Source organism: Dipodomys merriami, unplaced genomic scaffold (assembly GCF_024711535.1).
Source record: "Dipodomys merriami isolate MVZ:Mamm:240054 unplaced genomic scaffold, mDipMer1.0.p SCAF_348, whole genome shotgun sequence".
Classification (NCBI taxonomy): domain Eukaryota; kingdom Metazoa; phylum Chordata; class Mammalia; order Rodentia; family Heteromyidae; genus Dipodomys; species Dipodomys merriami.
The window spans coordinates 429,934-454,551 of record NW_027205026.1 but is presented as its reverse complement, the minus strand read 5'-3'; the positions used below and the strand labels follow the sequence as shown (position 1 = coordinate 454,551).

The 24,618-nt window shown below is 57.9% G+C and overlaps 2 protein-coding genes and 1 non-coding gene across 5 annotated transcripts in view; all 3 read left to right on the top strand.

Annotated features, from left to right (window-relative positions):
- Positions 1-5,936, top strand: part of Spg7 (SPG7 matrix AAA peptidase subunit, paraplegin) — a 37,926-nt gene extending 31,990 nt beyond the window's left edge. For all 3 annotated transcript variants that reach the window (XM_069987842.1, XM_069987841.1, XM_069987840.1), the window contains 3 exons: positions 1,537-1,703; positions 2,624-2,701; positions 5,616-5,936. In XM_069987842.1, coding sequence (XP_069843943.1) covers positions 1,537-1,703; positions 2,624-2,701; positions 5,616-5,795 — 425 coding nt within the window. In that variant the 3' untranslated portion in view covers positions 5,796-5,936. The remainder of the gene's footprint in view (positions 1-1,536; positions 1,704-2,623; positions 2,702-5,615) is intronic.
- A 3,546-nt stretch (positions 5,937-9,482) lies between these two features.
- Positions 9,483-11,731, top strand: Rpl13 (ribosomal protein L13). Its single transcript, XM_069987839.1, has 6 exons — positions 9,483-9,560; positions 9,748-9,857; positions 9,946-10,087; positions 10,285-10,458; positions 11,052-11,108; positions 11,530-11,731. The coding sequence occupies exons 2-6, from the start codon at positions 9,754-9,756 to the stop codon at positions 11,686-11,688; spliced, it is 636 nt and encodes a 211-aa protein (XP_069843940.1). The 5' UTR covers positions 9,483-9,560; positions 9,748-9,753; the 3' UTR covers positions 11,689-11,731.
- Positions 10,150-10,231, top strand: LOC138803791 (small nucleolar RNA MBII-202). Its single transcript, XR_011365043.1, has one exon. It is a non-coding gene; the product is annotated as a small nucleolar RNA MBII-202 (small nucleolar RNA).
- Positions 11,732-24,618: the final 12,887 nt, after the last annotated feature.

Below are 24,618 nucleotides of genomic sequence, written 5' to 3'. Positions count from 1 at the left end.
CCCTTAGCTCTGATGGTGTGATGGAAAGAGGCTGGTGGGAGAGCTTTGCAGTGCAGGTGCCGTTTCAGTGGGGGGGGGGGGGGGGCGGGGGCGGGGGGGGGGTCTGTCTGTCTGTCTGTCTGTCTAGAGATTCCTCTGTTTATATGCTGGTTTTGACACAAGGTCTCCATAACTCTGCCTAGGCTAGTCTCAGACTCATGATCCTCCTACTTCCACATCCCAAGTAGCTGATATTGTACACATGAACTACCTGACACTAAGTAAGTACACACACACACACACATTTGAAGAGGTACTGCAGTTTGGCCTTGACCTCACACTTGCTAAGCAGGCATGAACTCAGCATACAAAAATTTACATATGGGGGCTGGGAAGTTGGCTCAGTGGTAGAGTGCTTGCCTCGCACGCATGAGGCCCTGGGTTCGATTCCGTAGCACCACATAAGCAGAAAATGCCGGAAGTGTCGCTATGGCTCAAGTAGTAGAATGGCTCAAGTAGTAGAGTGCTCACCTTGAGCTGAAGAGCTGAGGGACAGCACCTAGTCCCAGAGTTCAGGCCCCACAACCAGCAAAAAAAAAAAAAATTTACATATGGGTCTGGGAAGGTGGCTCAGTGGTAGAGTGCTTGCCTTGCATGCATGAGGCCCAGGGTTTGATTCCGCAGCACCACATAAGCAGAAAGAGCCAGAAGTGGTTCTGAGGCTCAAGTGGTAGAATGCTAGCCTTGACCTGAAGAGCTGAGGGACAGCGCCCAGGCCCAGAGTTCAGGCCCCATGACCGACAAAAAAACAAATTTATATATATGCACCTTGTGAATTCATTTAACTGGTTAATTATCAGTCATTGCTACACAGAACTAGATAAAATTGAAACAGCTTTCCTGTAACAAGCTGTTACTCCACTGGAAAGTCCAAAGAGGTTGTGCCTAGGGATATCAAGCCTCAGGTTTGCTTGTGCAGACCTGGCCTTGTGCTGGACGATGTGCTGGATGTGCAGTAGCCGGTCAGGCCACCCTGAATGAGCCAGCTGACTGTTGAGCAGTTAAAATTCTCCTTGAAGGAGTGGTGACAGGGGACAAGGGACATTCTTAGGCATAAAATGTCTGTGAGCCGGGTGCAGGTGGCTCATGCCTGCCATCCTGGCTACTCAGGAGGGTGAGACCTGAGGATCATGGTTCAAAGCCAGCCTGGGCAGGAAAGTCCATGAGACTCTTTATCTCCAATAAACCACTAGAAAACTGGAAGTGGCGCTGTGGCTCAAGTGGTAGGGTGCTCGCCTTGAGCTGAAGAGCTGAGGGACAGCGCTCAAGCCCAGAGTTCAAGTTCAAGCCCCATGACCGATGTGGAAAAAAAAAATGTCTGCTGAAGTGCTAGTCCGTGGGCTCTAATGGGGCCTGTGGGCTCTAATGGGGCCTGTGGGCTCTAATGGGGCCTGTGGGCTCTAATGGGGCCTGTGGGCTCTAATGGGGCCTGTAGGCCCAGCATTCCCATGTACATGGGCTGCTGAGGACTCTCCCTCTCCTAAATCTGTGCTCCAGGGGCCCAGGATGACCTGAGGAAGGTCACCCGCATTGCCTACTCCATGGTGAAGCAGTTTGGCATGGCACCCACCATTGGGCCTGTCTCCTTTCCTGAGGCACAAGAGGGTCTCACAGGCATTGGACGACGCCCCTTCAGCCAGGGCCTGCAACAGATGATGGACCACGTGAGTCATACCCCTTGCCTGAGGGGGAAATGGTACTGGGCCTGTTATATGAGGACCTCAGCTCCCTTAAAAGAAAGCCTGAAGCCAAGCCCTACTGGCTCACGCCTGTCATCCTAACTCAGGATGACAGGAGGCTTGAGATTTGAGGATCACAGTTCAAAGCCAGCCTGGGCAGGAAAGTCCGTGAGACTCTTATCTCCAATAAACTACTCAGAAAATTGGAAGTGGCACTGTGGCTCAAAATGGTAGAACAAAAAGAGCTTAGGGACAGGGCTGAAATGCGGGTTAGTGGTGGAGTGCATGCTTAGCATCCATTGAAGTCCTGGGTTCAATTCTTCAGTTCCACATACACAGAAAAAGCCAGAAGTGGCACTGTGGCTCACATGGTAGAGTGCTGGCCTTGAGCAAAAGCAGCCAAGGACAGTGCCCAGGCCCTGAATTCAAGCCCCAGGACTGGTAAGGAAAAAAAAAGCCTGAGTGGCAGCCTGATATAAACTTTCCCTTCTGGGCTCTATTGTAGCCCTGTGGTATATGTTTTCTTGGAGAAGGACCTAGTCGACTCATCCTTCTAGCTGTGAATCTGGAAGAATGTCAAACACATTGAATAACAGAACCAGTATGCATGATCCCTGCAGCTGCAGGTTCTTCCGGGACAGTGTCCAGGCCTGCCCCTGGACAGCTCTTGCTGCTTATGCTCTGTGACAGCCTCAGATGCAGCAGAGGACAGACAGGGTCCTCCAGTTGTTACTGTGAGTCCCTGACAGGTGTGAACGGGAGAGTGTCTGCTAGTCATCATGAGAGATGGAAGGCATATTCCTAATCTGAACTTTCTTCCTGTACTTCCATGCTAGACTGGCTATGACGAATCTCAACAGTGTCTTCATTCTTTCCCATGACATGTCTTAACTTTTTCTGTACAGGAAGCAAAGCTGCTGGTGGCCAAAGCCTACAGACACACGGAGAGGGTACTGCTGGACAACATGGACAAGTTGCAGGCGGTGAGGGCAGCTCGGGGTGCAGTGCCCCCACAGGGCATTTCCGCTTGTGGGGTTTAGGAGGGCACAGGCAGGCCTAATCCCACCAGCACAGTTGGGGCATACATTTCCTTCTATTTGAAGCATGCCACACCAGTTCCTTCAAATTAGATCGCCCCCCCACCTTTTGTAAACATATTGTTATGATCAATATTTCCTCCCTGGAAATGGTTTGTTTTTCAGTCATGGGGCTTGAACTCGGGGCGTAGGCACTGTCCCTGAGCTATTGTGCTCAAAGCCTACTACTCTACCACTTTCAGCCACCCGCCACTTTTGGTTTTCTGGTCTCACAAACTTTCTTGCCCGGGCTGGCTTTGAACCATAATCCTCAGATCTCAGCCTCCTGAGTAGCTAGGATGACAGGCATGATCCACTAGTACCTACCTCCCTGGAAATCTTTCAGAAATTTTTTTTTTTTTTTGGTCGGTCATGGGGCCTTGAACTCTGGGCCTGAGCACTGTCCCTCAGCTCTTCAGCTCAAGGCGAGTGCTCTACCATTTGAGCGACAGTGCCACTTCCAGTTTTCTGGTGGTTTATTGGAGATAAGAGTTTCATGGAGGGAGCTGGGAAGGTAGCTCAGCGGTAGAGTGCATGCCTTGCAAGCATGAGGCCCTGGGTTCGATTCCTCAGCACCACATAAACAGAAAAAGCTGTAAGTGGCGCTGTGGCTCCAGTGGTAGAACGCTAGCCTTGAGCTGAAGAGCTGAGGGACAGCACCCAGACCCAGAGTTCAGGCCCCATGACCAGCAAAAAAAAAAAAAAAAAAAAAAAGGACAAAAAAAAGAGTTTCATGGAGTTTCCTACCAGGGCTGGTTTGAACCACGATCCTCAGATCTCAGCCTCCTGAGTAGCTAGGATTACAGGCGTGAGCCACTGGCGCCCGGCTTCAGAAATCTTTTTTTTTTTTTTTTTTGGGGGGGGGGTCCGGTCGTGGGGCCTGAACTCTGGGCCTGGGCGCTGTCCCTCAGCTCTTCAGTTCAAGGCTAGCGCTCTACCCCTTGAGCCACAGCGCCACTTCCGGCTTTTTTCTTTTTGTTTATGTGGTGCTGAGGAATTGAACCCAGGGCCTCATGCATGCAAGGCAAGGGCTCTACCACTGAGCCAACTTCCCAGCCCCTCAGAAATCTTTTTAAGCTTTAGAATAGTTCTAGATTTACCGAGTTGTTCTCTTACAACCTATGCCCTATCTCCCCTGGAACTAACATAGTATAGAACATCATCACACACATTGTTAACTGAGGTCCACAATGGACTCACATGGCCGCAGACTTTCCCCAGTACCCTTACTCTGTCCAGATTCCCACAGGACCTGCCACCATTACATGGCCTTTGACCCCTTGCCTCGTGGCTCGCTATCTTGAGGACCTCCCTGCAGGTGGCGTGGTATTGTGTGGGGTACTGGATTATTCAGCATTTTCTCACCTTGGATATAGGTGGTGGGTTTGGAGAGGACAGCCTCAGAAGTGAAGGCATCTTATCTCCTGGGTTGTGATGATTCACACCCAGGGAACAGTAGGAGCAATGGCTCTTCGTGCCACATGCAGACAGACCAGCAGAACAGCGTGTAGTTTCTTAGCACCTGCTTGTTTTCTTAATATGATGCAGCTAAGCCAAGTGTGGTTGTGCACACCTGCAACCCCAGCACTTAGGAGGCTAAGGCTGGAGGATCTCAACTTTGAATCTAGCCTGGTCTACAAAGCCAACGCAGGCAGGAAAGTACCTGAGACTTTTACTTCCAATTAACCTCCAAAAGGCCAGAAGTGGAGCTGTAGCTCAAGTGGTAGAGCTCTAGCCTTGAGCACAAAAGTTCAAGGACAGTGGTCAGGTCCTGAGTTCAAGCCCCAGGACCCTGTTTCCCCCCCCCCCCCAAAAACCCCAGCTGGTCTGTCAGTCAGGAATCATGTTTTCAATCCTCAGTATTAACTCCAGACCAGAGCACCTGTCTCATCAGATGCTGCATTCAGGCAAAGCCAGGCTCTCTGCAAGGTGCACACTGCAGACTAGCACTGAGCTTAAGAACTTAGACTTGGTGCGTGGGACCAGGATGGAGGGGTGTTGGCTGTTGGCAGGGGTGTCCTGAGTATATGCAGAGCTGCCTGTCAGGACTAAACTACCCACACAGGTGATAGGTTCCGGTCCTTACTGCCATACCAGCAGCCAGGGCAGGAACTGTGGGCCTCTCATAGTAAACACTCAGAGATTAAGCACTGTTTCAGGGGTTACTGTTTGGTTCAGCTGATGTGGAATACAGGACTGGACTGTAGCTCAGTGGCAGTGTGTAAATAGCATTCTCAAGGCCCTGGGTTCCATACCTAGCACCAAACAAGGAAAAAATGTGCAAGAGTTTTTGCTCTAACCAGCAAGATGTATGGACACAGGATTGTGGGGTACATTTCAAATACTTCTCCCCCAACCGTGGTTGTGAGCCCCAGCTCCCATGCTCCCCCTCACACTCCCCTCTTACTGTACTCCAGTTGAGGGCCCCCATGTTTTACCCCTGCACCCTCCAGCATACCCCCACATTTTAACCCCTCTCCAAAGACATGCCCCACGTTTTAACTCTCACCATAGTCACACACAGACCTTGTTTGGTGAAGAAAACTAATTTGCCAAAAGTAGGTGAAATTTTTTAGAGGAAGTAGAGAAATTAATGAGTGATCTTGCAGCTGGCAAATCTCTTCCAGAGTTGAGACAGGGAGTGATTCTTCACTGCCCAAGCTGCCTTCATGCTTCTGCTTCCTGGGAAAGCAGTTTGTCCGAAATGTCCTCTAGGATACAGAGACACCTCTGTGGAGTGCGTCTCCATCGCAGATGCTTTGCTCTCAAAGGCTCTTGTCTTTGTTTCAGAGATTCACACTGCTGTGTTTGTTCTTTCTAGCTGGCAAATGCCCTTCTGGAAAAGGAAGTGATAAACTATGAGGATATTGAGGCCCTCATTGGCCCACCGCCACACGGGCCTAAGAAAATGATTGCTCCACAGAGGTGGATTGATGCCCAGAGGGAGAAGGAGACTTCTGGAGATGAAGAGGCAGCTCCGCAGATAGCTGGAACTCCCTGACGTCACTTGCAGTGACCCAGGAACTGCTTTCCTAGCTGTTCTCCTAGTTCCTTTCAGCTGGGAATGGTTTCTGCAGAGGGCTTTTGAGATCTATTTATTGAGTTACTTATGTATACTTAGTAAATGTTCTTAGGGACTTGAGTGATTGAACTTTGCATTTATATATCAGTCTCCCCTGTGGGGAAGATTGTCAACCTTGTTACTATTGTGGGGAGATTACAGTTGGATTGTGTGTATAGGAGTTCCCAGGGTTTACACAATGTTCCCATCCATGCCTGGCTGTGTAGATCCCTCCCACCTCAAACTGAGCAGCTGCAGATTCCTGCCTGAAACTTGGGTCTGTGTCTCCTCAGAATGCTAACAGGGCTGAGATGAAAGGGCCTCAGAGCCGACTTTCTTCCCTGCGTGTTTGCTCTTCCAAGGATCACCGAGGAGTCACCAGGCACTGAGCCCTAGGGATTCAAACACTGCCACCTACTGCTCTGTCCTCACCGGTCTGTCCTACTGTCTTAGGGCCACCTTTTGATGGCCCTGAAAATTGTGGTAGTTGACCTACTCTGTAATAGAGAACCTACATTTATACTACACAGACTCTGGCAGGTTTGTCCAGGATCACAATTCTCAGTTTGTACTGTGAGCTGCTGCCATAGCAGTCTGGGCCCAGGCCACAAAAGGACCAAGTCCCTGGTGAGTCGCATCCCCTCACCTGTGCATAGCTCTTTCCCACAGCGCTTCCCTCCTGCCTGCACAGTGGCATTTGGAGACAGGTCCCATCACTCACCAGCCAAGGGTCCTATTCTTTTGGAGCCAGCACTTGTGCTCAAGTTAGCTGCTGGGCAATAGGAGGGCAGGTGCCTGAGCAGCTCCAAGGGACTGGCCCTCGCCTAAGTTCCCCAATTTTATTACCAAAGATTAGTGTATGGTTGGGTGGGCGGTGTATATTGTCTATATAACTGCTCTAAAGTGGACATGACATGTGTTACACACTGGGATGACCCGTGTCTTTTTTAGGAAGTCGTTTGCCAAGTATCTCATGCTTGGCCAGTACACCGGCTTGTGATACTGTTGAAAATATAGCACTTCAGTTGAGTAAAGTAAGGTGAAGCCTGGCCTCCTAGGAGTAATTGCACCAATGGACTCACAGAAACAAGTCACGTAGAGTTTTAGCTTTATGATCATCCTTGGTGGTACTCCGTGTGCTTCGTTTGTGTTGGAAACGGTATTGGGCACAAAGGCATCATGATGCATGTTTGTAATCCCACCACTTTGGGGATTTTGAGTTCAAAGCCATCCTGGTCTATAACAAGATTTCATCTAAAAAAAATAAGCGAATAAATAAAAGTATTGTGGTTCTTGGCAACAGCCAATCTTGTTCCCCAGCCATAACACACCTCATACAAGGTTCTGCTGGTGAAGGGTTTAAGGCAGTATCCTGAGTGCTCAGTGCCGGGTTCACAGAGAAACCGGGCTTAGTACTGACTCTGTCCCGTGGGCAGTTGGGTGAACATAGTAAGACCTGATTGGACCTTCTGTGATCCGTCTTCTAGCTGACCCCCCTTTAGAGACAAGCACTCTCTGGTGAGTGTGTGCCAGTCCTGGGCTCAAGCTCAGGGCCTCAGAGGCTGGAGCTCTGTCACTTGAGCCAGCCCTCCACTGTCAGATTTGTATTGGTTAGAGGTAACTCATTTCTCAGCCTCCTGAGTAGGTAGGATAATAGGTGTGAGCCATCAGTGCAAAACCATGCACATAGTCTTTTTTTTTTTTGGGGGGGGGGTCCAGTCGTGGGGCCTGAACTCTGGGCCTGGGCGCTGTCCCTCAGCTCTTCAGCTCAAGGCTAGCGCTCTACCACTTGAGCCACAGTACCACTTCTGGCTTTTTTCTTTTTGCTTATGTGGTGCTGAGGAATGGAACCCAGAGCCTCCTGCATGCAAGGCAAGGGCTCTACCACTGAGCCACCTTCCCAGCCCCCCCCTTTTTTTTTTGTTAGTCTTGGGGCTTGAACTCTGGGCCTGGGCGCTGTCCCTGAGTTCCAGCCCAAGGCGAGCACTCTGCCACCTGAGCCACAGCGCCACTTCCAGTTTTCTGACGGTTAGAGATAAGAGTCTCATGGACTTTCCTGCCCAGGCTGGCTCTGAACCATGATCCTCAGATCTCAGCCTCCTGAGCAGCTAGGGTTACAGGCGTGAGCCACCCATGCCAGGTTCATGCACATGGTCTTTAAATACATATTTTAACATCATCTTTTTTTTTTTTTTGTCGGTCGTGGGGCTTGAACTCTGGGCCTGGGCGCTGTCCCTCAGCTCTTCAGCTCAAGGCGAGTGCTCTACCACTTGAGCTATAGCGCCACTTCCGGTTTTCTGGTGGTTTATTGGAGATAGGAGTCTCATGGTCTTTCCTGCCCGGGCTGGCTTTGAACCTCGATCCTCAGATCTCAGCCTCCTGAGTAGCTAGGATTACAGGCGTGAGCCACCAGCGCCCGGCCCTAACATCATCTTCTAAAGCCCCAAAAGGTAAAGAGTGCTTGCCTTACATGTGTGAGGCCCTGGGTTCGATTCCTCAGCACCACATACACAGATAAAGCTGGGAGTGGTGCTGTGGCTGAAGTGGTAGAGTGCTAGCCTTGAGCAAAAAGAAGTTCAGGGACAGTGCCAGGCCCTGAGTTCAAGCCCAGGACAGGCAAAAAAAAAAAAAAAAAAAAATAGCCTGACTGGTACCTATGGCTCACAGGGTAATGAATCCTAGCTGCTAAGGAGGCTGGGACTGGAGGGACCGGGTGGGAAGCCTGCTGTGGTGAAGACAAGAGTCCACCGGAGCGGACTGACCCCCGGCGCAAAGTCACAGGGGCCGACCACTATCTTAAAAGCTGGAGTTTATTGGACTGACCAGCCAGGCCTGACCGAGGGGGAGTGAGCAGCCTCGAACTCAAATAGCTCAGGGTTTATAAAGCAAAAAACGCATTCTTTTAGAGCCGTTGCAAGCAAGCTGGTGCACAGAAGCAGAACTTAGCAGTTACTTTGCAAACGCGTAAATCACACATTCCTGAAACAGAACCCTAACTACCCCCGAAACAATTTGACCTAAAGCAACGGGCAGTTTCCTGGTGTCGGGGCCAGGTGTTCCGCCTTTTCGAAACTAATTAGAGTAGGAGAGGCAGCCGGAGGCAAATGGGTCCTTTCCAGTTCAATCCTGCCTTTCAAGTTCGGCCCTATTCTTCAAAATCAATAATGTCGCATTTTGTATCGTTTCTGGGGTCACCTCCTCCACCGAGCCGGCAAGGTGCCCGGCTCCCCGCCGGCGGAGCGGCCTCCGGACGCGGCGCTGGGCCCCGGCGGGCCCCGGCGGGCCCCGCTCTCCGGGCACAGCCCCACTGCCCGCGTTTCGGACGTGGAGCCACCCCCGCGACGCAGGAGGCCGAGCTCTGAGGGTGGCGGTTCAAAGCCAGCCCGGGCGGCAAGCCCGAGAGACGCAGCGCGCTCCGGGGCGGCGCCAGGCCCCCCGCGGCCCCCGCGCCGGGCTTCCAGCCGCGATCCTCGGCCTCCCGAGCGGCCGGGGCCGCAGGCGGGGCACCCAGCGCCCGGGCGCCCGCTCCGCGTCTGCTCCCGGGCGGACTCGCGCGGGCGTCAGCGCGGCTCGAGCGTCACTTCCTCCCTTCTTTCCTCTGATTGGTCAGAATGCTCCGGCGCTTCTGATTGGCCGGGCCCTCTACGACCCCGTGGTGCTTTGCGGCGCAGCTCCTTTCCGCTCGGCTGTTCCCCGGCACGGGAGGTGAGTTTGTGCGCCTGCCGCCGCCGGCCCGCATCCGCCGCCATCCGCCGCCATCCGCCGCCGCCGGCCCGGCGCTGCCGCCCGCGCGTCCTCGGAGGGGCCTTCTCGCCGCCTCCGAGGGCGTCGGGCGGGGGGCTGGCGGCCGGGGCGCGGGCCGCAGGCCTTCACCCTCCTTTCGCGTCCGTAGGCAGCCATGGCGCCCAGCCGGAATGGCATGATCCTGAAGCCCCACTTCCACAAGGACTGGCAGCGGCGCGTGGCCACCTGGTTTAACCAGCCGGCCCGGAAGATCCGCAGGTGAGCGGCGGGCGGCGGGCGGCGGGGCCGCGCGGGGGGCGCGCGGGGCCGGGCGCGCGGGGCCGACGCGCGTGCTTTCCTTCCCCAGACGCAAGGCCCGGCAGGCCAAAGCGCGCCGCATCGCCCCGCGCCCCGCGTCCGGCCCCATCCGGCCCATCGTCCGGTGCCCCACGGTGAGGTACCACACCAAGGTGCGAGCGGGCCGCGGCTTCAGCCTGGAGGAGCTGCGGGTGAGTCCCGGCCGGCCGGCCCGCGGGGGTGGCTCTGGGGTCGTCCCTCGCGCTCGGTGGAATGATGACATTCTCCGGAATCGCTGCACCTCGCTGATGAAAGTGCTTTTGAACCCTTTTCCATCTGACACCGAGCCTCTTCACGGGGCGCCGCTGGGCAGAGGCCGCGCGGGCCTTCATCCGGTTTTCCTGGGCAGGTGGCCGGCATTCACAAAAAGGTGGCCCGGACCATTGGCATCTCCGTAGATCCGAGGAGGCGGAATAAGTCCACCGAGTCCCTGCAGGCCAACGTGCAGCGGCTGAAGGAGTACCGCTCCAAGCTCCTCCTCTTCCCCAGGAAGCCCTCGGCCCCCAAGAAGGGAGACAGCTCTGTGAGTGCATTTCTGCCAGGCCCGACGGTGTGGGAGCGGTCCAAGAATCTAGGTTTCGAAGCAAGGGCATCCTGTGGGTGTTCCTGGGGACCAGAGAAAAGCAGCCCGGCAGCCTTCCGTCCATTTCATGGCCATTGTGTGGAGAGGGCAGGGGATTGGTGATTTAGTGGGAAGACAGATGCTAATGATCAACCAACAGCCCTTCGTGCTTCCAACGGTCTCTGTGGTGCTTCTCTGCCTCCTGTGGCCGACTGTCTGGCCTGGAACCAGCATTTTGTCATTGATCATAGTGCCCCTTCCTTCAGATGTTTTATATCCAGAAATAGCCTTCCTAGCAGGACCCACTGACGAGGTGTCCATTTATGTGCACTTGCAGTAGAGAGTGGAGGATGGGGTGTGTAGTACCTTGCTACAGACGGAGCAGTCATCCGCGCAGGTTTTGTGAGTGGGCAGAGCCGGTTCACAGCTGTGGGATGTGAGCAGATACAGGCAGTGGTTTCTTTTAGGAGCACAGGACCCACGGGTGCTGGGCATAACAAGCATGGGGCCTTTGCAAGTGAAATTGGACTCATTTGACTTATTAACACACACAGGCTGAAGAACTCAAATTGGCCACACAGCTGACAGGACCGGTGATGCCCATCCGGAACGTAAGTGGACATTTAGTTTGTTCAGACCTTGGTCCTAGTACTGATGCTATAGACAAGATTGAGTGGTGAATGAGTAGTGTGTCAGGCACCCTCAATTGGTGGCTGTTGAGGTTTCTAGGATCCCTGTAGTTCTGAGATCACGAACTTGGGGGTGGGGAGCCCACTGCTGCCCTTAAGAAGTTCGAGTCATGCCCATCCTGTTTGCCTGGAGGCCCAGGCCACACCTCTGGTGATCTGGTGCTGCTGATCTCTGATTTGCCCATCAAGTGGTTCTTTAGTTTTTCCTTCCTACAAAAATTGTTACAGCCAAGAAACCAGATTTGATGTGGGGGGATTGTCAGGTGAACAGAGCATGGCTCCTGCCTCACAGTTTTGAGGTAGTCTTGAAAGTTGTGGGCTCATTGCACAATATGACTTCCAGGTCTACAAAAAGGAGAAGGCCAGAGCTATCACAGAGGAGGAGAAGAACTTCAAGGCTTTTGCCAGTCTTCGAATGGCCCGTGCCAATGCCCGGCTCTTCGGTATCCGAGCTAAAAGAGCCAAGGAAGCTGCAGAACAAGATGTTGAGAAGAAAAAATAAAGCTATGTTTGAGTATTGTAATAAACCCTCAGGATAATTAAAATTAGGTCTCTTTTTGATGTGAGGAATGACCCTGACTTGGTAAGGTGGTGGGTGATTGCCAGAGCCTGAGTGGTAATCCTGTTCATAGTTCAGCACTGTTGGATGAGTCCCTGGTCAGCAGCTCCCTGACACCTTTTGGGGGAGTTGAGATGATTGATATGGGCGCTCAACTCTGAAGTTCAGTTGCTTTCTTGGTGTGCTGAGGGTCAAAACCAGAGTGTTGGGGCTGGGAAGGTGGCTCAGTGGCAGAGCACTTGCCTTGCATGCATGAGGCCCTGGGTAAGATTCCTCAGCACCACATATGCAAAATGAAAAAAGTGGTAGAGTGCTAGCCTTGAGCTGAAGAGCTGAGGGACAGCGCCCAGGCCCAGAGTTCAGGTCCCACAACCGGACCCCAAAAAAAAACCCAGAGTGTTACCTCTATCACTGAGCTACATCCCATTAGTCTTTTGTCCCAAGGCCTGAGCTCAGGGTGCTGTCCCTGAGCTCTTTTGCTCAAGGCTAGCACTCTACCACTTTGAACCACAGCCCTTTTCTGGTAGTTAATTGGATATAAGGTCTTGGGGACTTTGTTGCCCCAGCTGGCTTTGAACCATGATCCTAAGATCCAGCCTCCTGAGTAGCTAGGATTACAGGCGTGAGCCACCAGTGAGTGCGTTAGTACTGTTTTGGGGGGGGGGTCCTGTCGTGGGGCCTGAACTCTGGGTGCTGTCCCTCAGCTCTTCAGCTCAAGGCTAGTGTTCTACCACTTGAGCCACAGCGCCACTTCCGGCTTTTTTTCTTTTTGCTTATGTGGTGCTGAGGAATCGAACCCAGGGCCTCAGGCATGCAAGGCAAGCGCTCTACCACTGAGTCACCTTCCCAGCCCGAGTTAGTACTTTTTATGTTTTTTGGGTTTTTTTTTTTTTTGGTCGGCCGTGGGGCTTGAACTCTGGGCCTGGGCACTGTCCCTCAGCTCTTCAGCTCAAGGCGAGCGCTCTACCACTTGAGCTACAGCGCCACTTCCGGTTTTTTCTGGTGGTTTTATTGGAGATAGGAGTCTCATGGTCTCTCCTGCCCGGGCTGGCTTTGAACCATGATCCTCAGATCTCAGCCTCCTGAGTAGCTAGGATTACAGGCGTGAGCCACCAGGGCCCGGCCGAGTTAGTACTTTTTAACCAGAGCATTTTTCCAGTTAGCTCAAATGCCTTAGGACCTCATTTGCACTGGCATCCTAGATTACTTGGCATGCCCGTGCATCTTAACATTGGAAAGGTATTCTAAAAGTGTTCCTGCTTCACATCCAGGTGGCCGGTGGGGTGATGGTGTGTGCCTGTCCCCAAGGTAGACGGCCTGGGTCATGGTTTCAAGATGTTCCCAGCTGTACTGTTCGGCCCATTGACTCAATCCCTGAGGTAGCTTTTAAAGACAGGCTTGTCTGGAAGGTCCATTGTTGACAGGTGTAGATCTTTGTGACCAGTGGGATGTTTCAACAAAAGGAGAGCTCGGGTTATCCAATCTGCTATGCCCATGTTGTCCCTGCAGGGGGCAGGGTGGCCAAGACCTTGGGCTTAAGGGCACCCCAGGATGAGCTGGGAAGGTGGCTCCATGGTAGAGTGCATGAGTCCCAGGGTTCAGTTCCTCAGCACCACATAGAAAAAGCTGAAGTGGGGGGCTGGGAAGGTGGCTCAGTGGCAGAGCCCTGGGTAAGATTTCTCAGCACCACATAAAAAAAAAAGCCAGAAGTGGTGCTGTGGCTCAAATGGTAGAGCACTAGCCTTGAACTGAAGAGCTGAGGAACAGCGCCCAGGTCCAGAGTTCAGGCCCCATGACCCACTCAGAGGACACACCAGTGCTCGCTCAGGGCTGGCTCAGCCTCATGTGGCTTTATAGGCACACACCAGCAGTGGGATAGCTGGGTGAACACAGCGCTCCTGTAAGACACAGCTGTGAACTCCAGATGGACACTTGGCTCTCGCCCTCATGGAGTTCCCACGCCAGGCACGACCTGTGCCAGACCTTGGCCCTGGCCTCCCCACACCCTCATGTGAACAAGGCAGTTCTGCAGGCCCAGCGGCTGTGGGGCCTGGGGCTTCCTGGGAGTAGCCAAGAGGGAAACGGCCAGGGCACTACTTACTGCACAGCCTATGGTTCTGAGGACCTGCAGGGCTGACAGTTCAGGGAATAAGCTGGTGACAGGTGTTGTGCGCACGGCACAGGGCGTGGGTGGCAGGCATGCCCCACACCCCTGTGGCCCCTTGCAGCTGGGCCTTGGCTACGCCTCATCCGCGGTGGGGGAGAAGCGTAGTGTAACCATGCCTGCCCAGTCTGCCCTGGAGAATTCCCAAGAGGGGTGCTTCCAGGAAGGGAGAGGCAAGGCCAGGTAGGGCCCAGTGGAGGGGGCGGGCACATCTGAACCTCATCAAAGCCCCAGATGAGCCCAGCGAGTGAAACCAGCATGTTGGCCAGCTGGGGCCTGCCTGGGCTCACAGCCCGACACCACCTGCTTCCTACTCTGCAGTCCTCACTGGCAGCCAGTGACCGAGCCTGCCAATGTCCAGCCCTGTGAGCCCCTCCCAACTGGTGGACCAGAGCAGCCAGGCAATGGCTGCTACGACCTTGGGCTTTCTCCACTTCCTCCATTTTTTTTTTCTTTTGGGTCCGGTCGTGGGGCCTGAACTCTGGGCCTGGGCGCTGTCCCTCAGCTCTTCAGTTCAAGGCTAGTGCTCTACCACGAGCCACAGCGCCACTTCCGGCTTTTTTTTCTGCTTATGTGGTGCTGAGGAATCGAACCCAGGGCCTCAGTCATGCAAGGCAAGCGCTCTACCACTGAGCCACCTTCCCAGCCCACCCTCTTCTTCTTTATTCTTTTGTCCTTTTTCCTCTCCCTCTCTCATTTTTCCCCTTTTTCCCTCCCTCTTTCCTTCCTATTTTTCTCCTCCCCCTTCCTCTCCCTTTCTGCCTCTGCCCCCTCTCCTTCCCCTCCTCTCTCTCTCCTTCCTCTTCTTACGGCTTACCTGGGAAAGGAGACCCATCCCAGGACTGACTATGAGGTGATCCTGGAAGCAGACCCTCCCCACGTCTCAGAGCTCAAGCCACCCACTGTGTCAGCTGCTGTGTGTTGGCCAGTTTGTTACACACAGAAGCTAACGCGCCCACGGTTGTGTCCCCATCAGAGACTGAGTCTCCCCACACACGAAGGCCTTGGCTTGGAGAGCAGTCCCATTTCTGGTGCCCTTGATCTGAGCTCCCTTGTGTCCCTCACTGGCTTCCCCCTTCCCTGTCCTGCCGGTGGGTGAGGCCTCTGCCCATCCATGGGGTGAGGGGACACTAGAAAGATCACTGCTGGGGACAGAACTAGCTTCAGAGAAGCCAGAGCACCAGCTTGGAGGGCAATGGCTCAGCACCGCCTCCAGAGGGCACAGGTGGACCAAGCTTGGTGGGGTCTTATCCCTATCCCTCCGAAACCCTGTGGGCCTGCCGCCCTTGCCCAACTCAGACCCTGCCAGCCAGGGCTGCCTGGCCTCTCAGACCCACTGCCTTCTGAGGCCCATTTCAGCCTGGACTCCAGCTGTTACCTCCAAGACATCTGGGCCGCCCAGTGACAGCGTCCTTATCTGGAAGGAAGTGCCTGGCCGCAGTGAAGACAGGTTCTCCTGGATGAATTTTTTTTTGGCAGTCCTGAGGTTTGAACTCGGCCTGGGCACTGCCCCTGAGCTGCTTTTGCTCAAGGCTAGCACTCTACCACTTGATCCACAGCACCACTGCTGTGTATGTGGTACCGAGGAATCAAACCCAGGGCTTCATGCATGAAAGTGAGCACTCTGCCACTAGCTGCCTTCCCAGCCCTTGGCTGCAATTTTGAAGTTCAGGTCCAAGATGGTAGAGCCCCATTCATTTTGGCATGTGGTAGAAGGGTGCTTGACAGAGTCTGTGGCCTTACCACATTCCCATGTCCACACCACAGCCATGGTAAATACCACATTCCCACATACACACCATAGTGGACACCACATTCCCACATCCATACCACAGTGAATCCACACCACATTCCCATGTCCATACCACAGCCATGGTAAATACCACATTCCCACATCCACACGACAGTGGACACCACATTCCCACATCCACACCACATTCCCACATCCACACCACATTCCCACATCCATACCACATTCCCACATCGACATTACATTCCCACATCCATACCACTGTGAACACCACATTCCCACATCCACACCACTGTGAACACCACATTCCCACATCCACACTACGGTGGACACCACATTCCCACGTCCACACCACATTCCCACGTCCACACCACATTCCCACATCCACACCACTGTGAACACCACATTCCCACATCCACACCACTGTGAACACCACATTCCTACATCCACACTACGGTGGACACTGCATTCCCACATCCACACCACATTCCCACATCCACACCACATTCCCACATCCACACCACTGTGAACACCACATTCCCACATCCACACCGCATTCCCACGTCCACACCACAGTGGACACCGCATTCCCACGTCCGTCCACATGGCACCTGTTGGGGACATGGCCAGGGAAGCAGGCCGTGGGGTCCAGAGGAGACGCCAGGTCAGGGGGGCCCAGGCACTCTGGCAAGCAGGTCTTCAAGGGGCAGTGGAGGCCCAAGAAGCAGCCATGGGGCAGTGGACACTGCTGGTCAGAAAGAGCTGACAGGAAGAATGGGGACCGTGGTCTGGAGTCTGTGTCTCATGTGTCTGGAGCTGTGCACGGGGGTTCTGGCCCAAGGGCAGTCCAGGCTGCTGGATGCTGTCCCGCCCCGGGACGGCTCTGTCCACCTACGCGGAGGTGGAGGGACCAGCACAGCGGTGTGCCTTGTGGTCAGCTGGGGAGAGCCTAAGTGGGGGAAGAAAGGTCATCAAAGCATTTGGGGCCCGGGTTCCCATGCATGCTGTGTGACCTTGCGTGACCTTGTGTGACCTCCTATGCCATATCTTTTCCTCGGCAAGACAGATGGTGTCAGACAGCGCCAGGGACGCAGGGCACATGGGGCACCAACTCCCCTCTGTGTGCGGGAGGGAGGGAGGAGCCCCAGAGGGGAGGGCAGGGCAGGGCCAGGCAGGGTGTGGAAGGCCTGGGCAGTCTGTCAGCAGGAGAGGGTGGCCAGAGAGGGGAGAGGAGGCTTTGGGTGTGTCCATGTGCCTGGAGCCGGCGTCTGTGTGTTTGGGTCTCTGTATTCCCAGGGCACCATGTGTATCTGCCTGTGTTTGATCTGTGCCTCTGTGTGTGTGTATGTGTGTTTGATCTGTGCCTGTGTGTGTGTATGCGTGTGTGCCTCTGTGTGTGCCTGTGTGTGTGTATGCGTGTGTGTGCACTGCTCCAGCCTGTGACCAGTGTACTGAACACGGCCCTTCCTCAGTCCCTGGCACTGAGCGTTGGTAGCTGAGGGATTCCACTCCCCCAGGACCCAGCTGGGCGAGTTGTCACAGCCAGCATGGCTCCTCCAGACCTGAGCGTCAGGCCCCAGGAAAGCCCTGTCTCCAGTCACATTCAGGTGTTCTGAGACCACAAAGGGAGACGCCAGGTTTACACTTGGGTTATGAAAAGAAACACCTGGACGGGGCAGAAGGGGGTGGGAGATGGGAAGGGGAAACAAAGGAGAAGGCAACAACGCTTGATAAGAAATGCACTCATTATCTTGCCCATGTAATTGTAACCCTTGTGTACAGTATTTTCACACACACACACACAAAAACAAAAACAAAAACAAAAAAAAACTGGCCAGATGTATACAGACTTGTTCCTGATTCAGAAATCCTACTAAAATCTCCCCAGATCTTCCCCAGGTTCTACAGACCAGGACTAACCCCTCCACAGGATCTACAGACCAGGACTGACCCCTCACAGGATCTACAGACCAGGACTAACCCCTCACAGGATCTACAGACCAGGACTAACCCCCCACAGATCTACAGACCAGGACTAACCCCTCCACAGATCTACAGACCAGGACTAACCCCTCACAGGATCTACAGACCAGGACTAACCCCTCACAGGATCTACAGACCAGGACTAACCCCTCCACGGATCTACAGACCAGGACTAACCCCTCCACAGATCTACAGACCAGGACTAACCCCTCCACAGATCTACAGACCAGGACTAACCCCTCACAGGATCTACAGACCAGGACTAACCCCTCCACAGATCTACAGACCAGGACTAACCCCTCACAGGATCTACAGACCAGGACTAACCCCCCACAGATCTACAGACCAGGACTAACCCCTCACAGGATCTACAGACCAGGACTAACCCTCCACAGGATCTACAGACCAGGACTAACCCCTCCACAGATCTACAGACCAGGACTAACCATTCCACGGATCTACAGACCAGGACTAACCCCTCCACAGATCTACAGACCAGGACTAACCCCTCCACAGAACTACAGACCAGGACTTTCCCCTCCACAAGATCTTCACACCCTGGTGCTGGTAGACCTGGTCTTGTGTGCAGGTGGGGTGTGTCTCTAGGCGGATGAGCAGACAGCATGAGGTACCCCGTGGCTTCCCACCTCGGTCCAGCTGTCTGCTGTCAGTGCCCCTTTGGAGGGGATGGGCGTGTGCAGCTCGCAGCTGCTAATAGACTGGGCATGGACCAATGGGTTGCCTTGGGTACACTAATGAGTCTAGCAAGCCCTGTGCACCTGCAGTGGACATTGTCACATGAGTGGGCCCAGCACAAATAGCTGGATGTGTGTGACACAGGCAGGGTCTGGGCAGCGCTGCCCAACCCATTTGGGGTGAGTACTGAGCCGTGTGCACTCACACTCAGGGTGGTACTGAGCCGTGTGCGCTCACACTCAGGGTGGTACTGAGCCGTGTGCACTCACGCTCGGGGTGGTACTGAGCCGTGTGCGCTCACGCTCAGGGTGGTACTGAGCCGTGTGCGCTCACGCTCAGGGTGGTACTGAGCCGTGTGCGCTCACGGTCAGGGTGAGCACTGAGCCGTGTGCGCTCACGCTCAGGGTGAGCACTGAGCCGTGTGCGCTCACGCTCAGGGTGGTACTGAGCCGTGTGCGCTCACGCTCAGGGTGAGCACTGAGCCGTGTGCGCTCACGCTCAGGGTGGTACTGAGCCGTGTTTGCTCACGCTCAGGGTGGTACTGAGCCGTGTGTGCTCACGCTCGGGGTGGTACTGAGCCGTGTTTGCTCACGCTCAGGGTGGTACTGAGCCGTGTGTGCTCACGCTCAGGGTGGTACTGAGCCGTGTGCGCTCACGCTCAGGGTGAGCACTGAGCCGTGTGCACTCACGCTCGCGGTGGTACTGAGCCGTGTGCACTCACACTCAGGGTGGTACTGAGCCGTGTGCATCTCTGCTGGGCCTATGTGATTGGGAGGGCAGCAGGGCAGGGCAGGGGGAAGGGTGTGGCCCCTGAATGTGGGTGGGGACCACAGGTTCCAGGACAGGTCCCAAGGCATGGGCCCAAGTGTCTGAGACCCTCCAAGAGCCGTGGGAGCCCGGGGAAGTCGGCCCTGTCCCCAGCTGACCTCATGGCCCGTATGAGGGAGTGGGGGATGGGTTGTGCTGCCGGCACACAGGCGGACCGGGGTCCGGGAGCAGCCTCGCCCACCGCCCCCAGCACACGCCTTCACAGGTTTTCCTGATCTTGGCTGGCCCCGCCCCTGGGCTGGAAGCCATCTTGAAGCTATCTGAGGTCCTGATGAACTTCGAGTACAACTCCAGATAAATGGGACTGTGATGAGGGGCTGTGGACCCAGAGCCCACAGAGGGTCTTGGGAACTAGGGCAGGTTGACTTGGGCCTTGAAGGTCGGAGCTGGCCAGAGGGGAGTTTTCTGTGCAAAGAGGTACAATGGCCAGAAAAGCAGATCTCAAGTCAAGGATGCCACTTGGGCCTTCCTACAATGTGTGATCTTGGCGCATCTGAGTGGCCTACCCTGGGTTAGGGGACAGAGGGACTGGTCCCCCGGGGCCTTTCACAGCGTTTGTCAGCAAACGAGAGGAAACAAACGGCAACCACAAAGCACAGCCCAGAGCAGAAGCCGCGGAGCCCTGTGGGCTCGGCTGATGCGTAGAGTACTGAACCTTTGCCTAGTATGTGAAAGGCCTGGGTTTGAGCTCCAGCACCACAAGCAAAAATCATGCATTGAGTAGAAACTGTGTGCCAGGCACAGTGGTAGGCTGGGGCGTGGCCAGGGGCATGAGGGGACCAGAGGAGCCTTGACCTGCGGACAGCCCGTTTGACTCTCCAGACTCAGTGCACTGTAACCTGATTCTTGGCATCACCAGCACGGGGCAGAGATGTCTTTTGGCTCACCATCTCAGAGCCTTCAGTTGGTACTCCAGCTCTACTTGCTGTGATGGCAGCAGGAACTCGTGGGGTGGGGCAGGGCAGGGCAGGGGAGGGCAGGGGGGGCAGGGCAGGGGAGGGCAGGGGGACACGGGGCAGGGCAGGGGGCAGGGGAGGGCAGGGCGGGGCAGGGGAGGGGAGCAGGGGAGGGTGGGGCAGGGGGGAGGGGGGAAGGTGGGGGGGCAGGGGAGGGGGTGAGGGGCTGGGGGGTAGGGGGGCAGGGGGGGCAGAGCAGGACAGGGCGGGGTGGAGCAGGGCCGGGCAGGGGAGGGGAGGACAGGGGGGCGCAGGGCAGGGCAGGGGGCAGGGGAGGGCAGGGGAGGGCGGGGGGAAGGTGGGGGGGCAGGGCAGGGGGGCAGGGGAGGGCAGGGGGCAGGGGGAAGGTGGGGGGGCAGGGCAGGGGGGCAGGGGAGGGCAGGGGGCAGGGCGGGGCAGGGCAGGGGGGCAGGGGAGGGCAGTGGGGGGGAAGGTGGGGGGCAGGGCAGGGGAGGGCAGGGGGGAGGGGAGGGCAGGGTGGGGCAGGGGAGGGGGGCAGGGGAGGGTGGGGCGGGGGGAGGGGGAAGGCGGGGGGGGCAGGAGAGGGGGGTAAGGGAGGGCAGGGGGCAGGGCAGGGCGGGGCAGGGCAGGGGAGGGCAGGGGGTGGGGCGGGGCAGGGGAGGGGAGTGCGGGGCAGGGCGGGGAGGGGCAGGGGAGGGGGGCACTCTACCTCCTGGTGCGTGTGGGCAGTGAGAAAGGAACCAGCAGCCACATACAGCCTTCAAAGGCCGCCCTCAGCGACCCACTTCCTCCAGCCAGTCTCGTCCACGAGGCTTCCAGGCCCTTCCAAAATAGAACTTCCAGCTGGAGCCCAGACCTTCAACACAGGAGCTAGGGACACATTTCATATTTAAGCCATATAACCATCGTGAGTCACTTCAGGTGTGAGGAGGCTCAGAGACATCTGTTATAAGAAAAGCAAATAAAGCCAGGACGCTGGATGCTGGTGGCTCACACCTGGAATCCTAGCTACTCAGGAGGCTGAGTTCTGAGGAGCAAGGCTCAAGAAAGTTCAAGGAGCAAGCAAGTCTATGAGACTCTTATCTCCAATTAACAACCAAAAGTCAGAAGCAGAGCTGTGGCTCAAGTGGTAGAGTGTAGCCTTGAAAAACAAGCACCCAGGCAGGCCCTGAGTTCAAACCTCAGGACAAAATTTACACTAAACTAATAACGGCATGGTGGTAAATCCCAGCTACACAGGAGGATTCAGGTTTAAGGCTGGTGCGGGGCAAAACATGAATGAGGTGCTATCGGAAGAACAACAAAGCAAAAAACAGAGGTATGGCTCAGAAGCAGCATGCTTGCAGCACCAGGCTCTGAACTCAAACCCCAGTGTTGCTAGAATAAAAATAAAAATAATGAAAACACTTGCATAGCATGGAATGTAGAAAATAAACATCTTCACCTTTTTTTTCTTTTTCTTTCTTTCTTTTTTTTTTTGGTCGGTTGTGGGGCCTGAACTCTGGGCCTGGGCGCTGTCCCTCAGCTCTTCAGCTCAAGGAAAGCATTCTACTGCTTGAGCCACAGCGCCACTTCCGGTTTTGTAGTGGTTTATTGGAGATAGGAGTTTCACGGATTTTCCTGCCTGGGCTGACTTTGAACCTCGATCCTCAGATCTCAGCCTCCTGAGTAGCTAGGATGACAGGTGTGAGCCACCAGCGCCCAGCTTACATCTTCACCTTCATAGTGTTTAGCTCTGGGTGCTGTTACTTGTTTATCAGAAGTTTCTAATCTTTCAGCCTAACATGTTATTTCCTACATGACAATCAAAAAATATATAAGGAGAGAAATCTCATTTCCTGCATCTGCCCAGGGGAGGGGACAACAAAAGAAAAGAGCTCATGGCTGCCTGGAGTTCAGGCCTGGAGGCCCTGGGCCCCGGCAATGAAGGGGGACCGGGAGGCAGCGTTGGCAGTGTTGGCCCAGGACTCACACGCTTTGTCTGGTGCGGTCCTTTCATTGCTAATGAAGCCAGCTATGGTCAGGGTTGAGGGAGGGAGGTGTCTCCTGGGCTGGGAGATTCACACCCACACCTCCTCCCCGCTCCCTTTCCTCTCTTCCTCTCCCAGGGGAAGCCTTGGTCCTCGCTCCCTTTCCTCTCTTCCTCTCCCGGGGGAGGCTTGGTCCTCGCCAGGGGCCAAGGCAGGTGGAGCCCCTCAGATGAACTGCATGACTGCAAGCCAGCGGCCCCACTGCGTGATGCCCATAACCCTCCTGGCCTGAAGAATGGGGCTGCCGTGTGGCTCAGCCCCTGAGCCCTGCCCAGCGGCGCGTCCGCGGCCCACGCGGCCCAGCGATGTGTCCACGGCCCAGCGATGTGTCCGCGGCCCAGCGATGTGTCCGCGGCCCAGTGATGTGTCCACAGCCCATGCAGCCCAGCGATGTGTCCACAGCCCAGCGATGTGTCCGCGGCCCAGCGATGTGTCCGCGGCCCATGCAGCCCAGCGATATGTCCGCGGCCCAGCGATGTGTCCGCGGCCCAGCGATGTGTCCACGGCCCATGCAGCCCAGCGATGTGTGTCCGCGGCCCAGCAGTGGGCTCAGACCGGCCGGGCCAGAGCTGCGCCAGCCCCGCAGGGAGCCCGGCGACCTCAGGCAGAGTCTGGCTGGCCGAGGCCGGGCCCAGGGACAGCTGTCTAAGCCCTGGCCGGAGCCCTGCGCGGGAGGCCCAGCGGGAGGGGCCGGGCCAGGCCTCCGCCGCCCCAAGGCTCGCTGCGGCCCGAGCCCCCCGGCCCAGGGTGGGGTCAGGACCCCAGGGTCTTCGAAGTGGGGGCCGGAAGCTGAGCCCGGCTTCCCCCATCCGCCCCGGGTCCCCTCAGAGCCGGGCGGGCACAGGCGGGCCCAGAGCCCGGGCGGGGCCGCGGCCCTCCCCCGCCAGGCGCGCACGACCGGGCTCGGAGCTCTCGGAGGGCGCGGGGATGGGGCCCCGTGCCTGGGCGAGAACCGGGGTCCGGGGGACACCGTCTGGGCGCGTCCGAGCCCCGGCCGGGGGAGCGCGGGGCCGCCCCTCGCGCCCAGTCCCCCCCCCCCCGCCGCCCCTCGCGCCCAGTCCCCCCCCCGCCGTCCCCCCCCCGCCGCCCCTCGCGCCCAGTCCCCCCCCCGCCGCCCCTCGCGCCCAGTCCCCCCCCGCCGCCCCTCGCGCCCAGTCCCCCCCCCCCCGCCGACCCCCCCCCGCCCCTCGCGCCCAGTCCCCCCCCGCCGTCCCCCCCGCCGCCCCTCGCGCCCAGTCCCCCCCCCGCCGTCCCCCCCCCGCCGCCCCTCGCGCCCAGTCCCCCCCCGCCGCCCCTCGCGCCCTGTCCCCCCCCCCGCCGCCCCTCGCGCCCAGTCCCCCCCGCCGCCCCTCGCGCCCTGTCCCCCCCCCCGCCGCCCCTCGCGCCCAGTCCCCCCCGCCGTCCCCCCCCCGCCGCCCCTCGCGCCCAGTCCCCCCCCCGCCGTCCCCCCCCCGCCGCCCCTCGCGCCCAGTCCCCCCCCCGCCGTCCCCCCCCCACCGTCCCTCGCGCCCAGTCCCCCCCCGCCGTCCCCCCCTCCGTCCCCCCCCCGCCGTCCCCCCCCGCCGCCCCTCGCGCCCAGTCCCCCCCGCCGTCCCCCCCGCCGTCCCCCCCCGCCGTCCCCCCCGCCGTCCCCCCCGCCGTCCCCCCCGCCGTCCCCCCCGCCGCCCCTCGCGCCCAGTCCCCCCCCCCCGCCGCCCCTCGCGCCCAGTCCCCCCCCCCCGCCGCCCCTCGCGCCCAGTCCCCCCCGCCGTCCCCCCCGCCGCCCCTCGCGCCCAGTCCCCCCCGCCGTCCCCCCCCCACCGTCCCCCCCGCCGTCCCCCCCCCGCCGCCCCTCGCGCCCAGTCCCCCCCCGCCGTCCCCCCCTCCGTCCCCCCCCCGCCGTCCCCCCCCGCCGCCCCTCGCGCCCAGTCCCCCCCCCGCCGTCCCCCCCCGCCGCCCCTCGCGCCCAGTCCCCCCCGCCGTCCCCCCCCACCGTCCCCCCCGCCGTCCCCCCCCACCGTCCCTCGCGCCCAGTCCCCCCCCGCCGTCCCCCCCTCCGTCCCCCCCCCCGCCGTCCCCCCCCCGCCGCCCCTCGCGCCCAGTCCCCCCCGCCGTCCCCCCCGCCGTCCCCCCCGCCGTCCCCCCCGCCGTCCCCCCCCCCGCCGTCCCTCGCGCCCAGTCCCCCCCGCCGTCCCCCCCCCCCGCCGTCCCCCCCCCGCCGTCCCTCGCGCCCAGTCCCCCCCGCCGTCCCCCCCCCTCGCCGTCCCCCCCGCCGTCCCCCCCCCCGCCGTCCCCCCCCCGCCGTCCCTCGCGCCCAGTCCCCCCCGCCGTCCCCCCCGCCGTCCCCCCCCCGCCGTCCCTCGCGCCCAGTCCCCCCCGCCGTCCCCCCCCCCCGCCGTCCCCGCGGTGGCCGCCTCCCGCCCCACCCACGTGCGCCCGCGCGGCCGGCGTGCGGGGAGCGGCCACGCCCGGCCCGTCCACCATTTCCCGGCCCGTCCACCGTCCCCGCGGGCCGGCACGGGCGGC

Bases quoted from the DNA above. Each gene is read 5' to 3' on its own strand.
- Rpl13 (XM_069987839.1), top strand. From the start codon at position 9,754: ATGGCGCCCAGCCGGAATGGCATGATCCTGAAGCCCCACTTCCACAAG. The intron at 10,088-10,284 runs GTGAGTCCCGGC...TTTCCTGGGCAG, and splicing joins TCAGCCTGGAGGAGCTGCGG to GTGGCCGGCATTCACAAAAA. The intron at 10,459-11,051 runs GTGAGTGCATTT...TAACACACACAG, and splicing joins CCAAGAAGGGAGACAGCTCT to GCTGAAGAACTCAAATTGGC.